Source organism: Vanessa cardui, chromosome 7 (genome assembly GCF_905220365.1).
Source record: "Vanessa cardui chromosome 7, ilVanCard2.1, whole genome shotgun sequence".
In the NCBI taxonomy this organism is placed as follows: domain Eukaryota; kingdom Metazoa; phylum Arthropoda; class Insecta; order Lepidoptera; family Nymphalidae; genus Vanessa; species Vanessa cardui.
The window spans coordinates 8311472-8316217 of record NC_061129.1 but is presented as its reverse complement, the minus strand read 5'-3'; the positions used below and the strand labels follow the sequence as shown (position 1 = coordinate 8316217).

At 30.8% G+C, this 4746-nt stretch overlaps 2 protein-coding genes across 2 annotated transcripts; one reads left to right on the top strand and one right to left on the bottom strand.

The window, feature by feature from the left end:
• Positions 1 to 181: 181 nt before the first annotated feature.
• LOC124531319 (enhancer of yellow 2 transcription factor-like) lies at positions 182 to 960 on the bottom strand. The gene is made up of 2 exons (XM_047105836.1): positions 743 to 960; positions 182 to 508 (listed from the first exon to the last, which is right to left on the bottom strand). The coding sequence occupies exons 1-2, from the start codon at positions 799 to 801 to the stop codon at positions 286 to 288; spliced, it is 282 nt and encodes a 93-aa protein (XP_046961792.1). The 5' UTR covers positions 802 to 960; the 3' UTR covers positions 182 to 285.
• A 1689-nt stretch (positions 961 to 2649) lies between these two features.
• Positions 2650 to 4484, top strand: LOC124531318 (peptidyl-prolyl cis-trans isomerase, rhodopsin-specific isozyme-like). Its single transcript, XM_047105835.1, has 6 exons — positions 2650 to 2771; positions 2852 to 3056; positions 3131 to 3250; positions 3362 to 3444; positions 3807 to 3946; positions 4314 to 4484. The coding sequence occupies exons 1-6, from the start codon at positions 2718 to 2720 to the stop codon at positions 4408 to 4410; spliced, it is 699 nt and encodes a 232-aa protein (XP_046961791.1). The 5' UTR covers positions 2650 to 2717; the 3' UTR covers positions 4411 to 4484.
• The last annotated feature ends 262 nt before the right edge of the window (positions 4485 to 4746 follow it).

Here is a 4746-nt window from a genome sequence, read left to right as displayed (position 1 = left end):
TTTATTGCCATTTTTACCTACTTGTACAGTAATTAATAATTGTTATTCCATTTCCATGACAATCCAAATTTAATCAATCCATAACATGTCAGATACAATTGTATCGTTTATAGTATATAATGGCAGTATTGTTTGTGTGTATGTAAGCAATATGTATTTTGGTTAAAATAAAAATATACTGTTGGTTGTAAACTTATAATTTTATTATATTTCTTACAGTGATTATTTTATTAAATGAAAAATTAAATTACAAGGCATACATTTATAAAGCTTAGAAATAATATGTTATTGATCTTTTTGTGTTAATAGGTGGGTCTTAAGTTTTAGCAATAGTTCCTTCTTTACCGCGTCTGGCACAAGCGCTCGAGCTTGAGGAGTTACTCTTGTCAGTAACATATCAAATGTGACATTGTTGCCCTCATTTTCTTTGACTACTTCTCGGCACAACATCCTTACTTGATCCCTCCATCCACATTCAATTAAACGACGCCTCAGTAGTTCTTTGAACCTATAAATGTACAATTTAGTAAGATGTAAATAATTCCTTAATTTTTTGAATTCAAACAATAATATTTTATTAACATGAAATACTTTCATTACATACTGTTCATCAAGTAACTTATGACACAAATCAAACTATATACTTCTCACATTAATATTTCATTAGTTAAATATATTTTTATTCATTTAAATGTTATTGTTACAATATATAAAGTTATTGAAGACAACAGTGACTTCTTACCTTTCCCGGTCGCCGCTGAGTATTAATCGCTGATGCGCGATAGTACTGTTTACAGTCATATTTACTCTCAGTTTTGACAGACCTCAACCCAAGTAAGTTTGTTAATATTATATTTTACGCCAATAAATAACTAGAAAATTATTTTTATTTCACATTCATACTCCAAAGCTTAATTTACAGTTACTGTCAAATAAACAACAAATACCTGGTATCCGTCAAATTGACAGCTGAGAACCGACACTATGCTTTTTTTTCTGTTAAGGGGAAAAGACCGTAAGTATACAGTCTTGTTTATATTTTATTTTATAGGTTTTCGTATCAACTTCTGACAGTATATATTTTATTCATTTATCAAGTACTAACTTTTATTTTCAAGTTCATTTAGAATCAAAATCAGCGGTAAATACAGAGAATTGCAGAATTCGTTATGGATTATTTAGAAACGGCAATTTTAGTATGATTACATGATAACTAACTAACTCAATGTTGAAATAATTCTGTAAAAAATAAACGTATACATATCTTAATTAATTAAAATTTTGATAATTTGCTTTAAAAGGACGTAAGACGTACGAGAGGCGAAACACAATAAAACAAGTTACTACTCGATGCAGTGTCCAAACCCCACTTTCATACGCCAATGAAATAGCATTCCCTTTTTTTTTACATTTAAATATAATAAAATGAAGAATGAGATCTCTCTTCTCATATTTATTCCCTTCAAGGTTCTTTATTAACATCAGCATTTTGAATACAACAACATCAAGAGAAGTTTAAGCTTACTTTTTCCATATGCGACCATTTTATTGACTCTAGGTTTGAACCTAGGACTTTGGACCAAGGGATGGTCACAAAAATGAAAATAATTTACAGATATAATATTGAAATTGTTCCTCTTTAACAGTTCTAAGCTTTTCGTTGCAAGACTGAGTACCTCTTGGATGGCCTAGCAAAAACCACAAAAAATGTAACACCATATAATATAATATGTCGTCGAACTTCAGTGTATCAAATAGGCATTTATCTTTGTTTGACGAACAAAGCAAAAAAGTTTCAAACCCAAAGTAGTATCTAAAGCGTTATTATAAAACTATTTTAGTGTTTAGGGTTAGCTGAGTTTTCTAAAGCTGGGCAGATAGAGGCCTTTCTAGATAGAGCCATAGTAAGTTTGATGACGAGTGCTGACTCAATATTTATTACAAGTCACCAACAAAATAAAACGTTCGTTTCGAATGACGTCATTTAAAAGTCAGTATGTAGATCAAGGTGATTTTAAGCCATAAATAGTAGGAAACACATTCACATAAACACCTCACGTAGAGCAGGCAGTTTATCCATATCAACTTGAAACAGCTACGGAAAAAGTGTTTCATGTAATGTTCCATAGATCCTTTGACCTATCTTTGGCCACGTGAACCCTTTTGTTCTTTCCATGCGAAGCAAAGCCGGTTTACAAGTTTCTTTTAATTAAACCAAGTAGCATCAATTAAAAACTTGTTTTCAATGTCTGCTGGTTTTCACGTTAGCATATAGTCTCTTAATACTGGTAAATACTAGATATACATAGGTATACACGGATATATATTAAGTGACATACATATATAATATTTGTTCTTTATAATATAGATAAAGAAATATCGGGGAAATTACTAAATCTCACTTAAGTATTTTAATCGTTAATCAATATACTTACCTACTACCAATAGTTAATGTGAAACCTTTGCTTTAAAGAATAACAGTGACTTAAAGTGCAAAATTACAAAAAAACACTAAAAACTTACATTGATGGTTTTGTATATCCCAAACCACGTAGACGTACTTAATATTTAATGGATACCTATATATTATATTTATGATGGTGCGATGCATTTATATGACTTCCGAACCGTAATCTTTTATCCAATTAACGTCAACTCTTATAAACTTTGCTTTTATTCAATTTCTGTATGTTGATGGACACAGGTGTTATTCCAATATGAAGTTACATTTATTACTAACAATCGTTCTACAAATGTTTTGTGCAATCAGTGTAAGACCATAAACTTATTATTGAAGATCAAGTTGGTTATTTGAAGTTTTTAATTAACTATAGTACTAAAATTGTTGCAGGCGCGTCATTTTCGAGTAACTGATCAAGTTTATTTGGATGTTCATAGAGAGAATAAGCATATAGGCCGCATTGTTATAGGACTTTTTGGAGATTTAGCGCCGAAAGCCGTGAAAAATTTCAAGGTTCTTGCAACGAAAGGTATAAAGGGAAAATCGTATAAGAATACTAGTTTCAATCGCATAATTAAAAGATTCATGATACAAGGTGAGTTATTCGTTTTAAAGTCATTTGAAAAATATATAAATATTTATATTTGAAAAATACTAAACACTTCGCAGGAGGTGATGTTGTGTCCGATGATGGTAAAGGCTCTATAAGTATTTATGGTGAAACGTTTGACGACGAAAACTTAGACACAGAACACACTGTAGCAGGTTTTGTTTCTATGGCCAATAAAGGTGGGTTCCGTGAAGTTTCTGACTACTAGTTTGCAAATGAAGTAACATTATTGAAATTAAGGGAACAATATTCGCATTTTATAACTATAATATGAGTAAACTTGATTTCAGGAAGGAACACTAATGGCTGTCAATTTATTATAACAACAAAGGGTACTCCGTGGTTGGACAGTTTGCATACTGTTATAGGAAAGGTGATATGACGTAATTCAATTACGATATATTTTACTCTGCCCGTGTTACCGCGTAAATCTGTATCTGACATTATTGGCCAAAAAGATGTTAAGAAATCGGGTTGGGGCTAAAAGTGAACTGTCTATCTCTCTTCTGTCTAGGTGATAAAGTTCTATCTATTACAAGGAAAGAAATTTAACGGGCACTCATTAGTAAAGATTAGACATATAAATATTAAAAAGACCGTTTATCCTTTGACCTTGGCCTTAAATTTGTTGAACGTGTTTTCGTTATTCCATATGGCAAAGCTTTCATATAAAACTTTTACGTATTTATTATTAAAATAATATGCTTGATTAATATTGTATTTTGAATTAAAAAGGTAGTGGAAGGTCAGAAAGTCGTGCATATAGTTGAACAGACTCCAACGGATATGGAAGATCGTCCTGAGATGCGCGTATACATAGCTGACTGCGGTCTACTGCCCACGGAACCATTTTATATATCCGACGATCCATACGAGTGAGTCTAGATATCTTTGATCTATAACCCTGTCGTATGAATAAGCGTTATGGACTGTGTATTCAATTTGAACAGAATCCACTGGTAGGTTCGTAACTAAATATTTATTCAAATCAAAGGACATAACATAAATGTTAGATCGGTGGCGCGATGGCTTTGCAAGAATTTAGTTAATATTTCTTACATCTTCATTGTCTATGGCCAGACGTGACACATAGCGGCAGTTGGCCCATTTTCTCATGACTTTACCAATATAACTTTAAAAAATACCAATTTAAAATTTCATGTGATTTTGCACATGTAAAGTAAAGCAATAAAACCTACAATTTCCATGTGTAAAACTATTAATCGGGAAATCCTTTCGCAGTCTCTGGAGTTGGATCAAAGCGTCCGCAGTTCCACTGACGATGTCTTTCTCCGTTTTGGGATTTTTCCATTGGATGATCAGAAAAATTGATATTTAATAGAAGATATTTTCATTTATTTTTCGGTTGTGCTTGCGGTATATATATTTACTTAAATACAAAAAAAATCTGTTTACGCCTTTTTTGCATTAATTTAGTAATTAATTTATTTTAAAATCTAAATGATACTAAAACTTAACTTTAATTACATTAATAATTATTATAATTTTAAAAATAATGTAGAAATACTCTAACTAATAAATATTTAAGTAAATATATTTTACACAGCTTAAACAATTTGTACAAAGATAAGAAACGACGATGAATAAAATTGTAAAAATAATATTAAATATACGGATTTACTAAAATTAATTGGAGTTTTTCTTTGCTTAAACT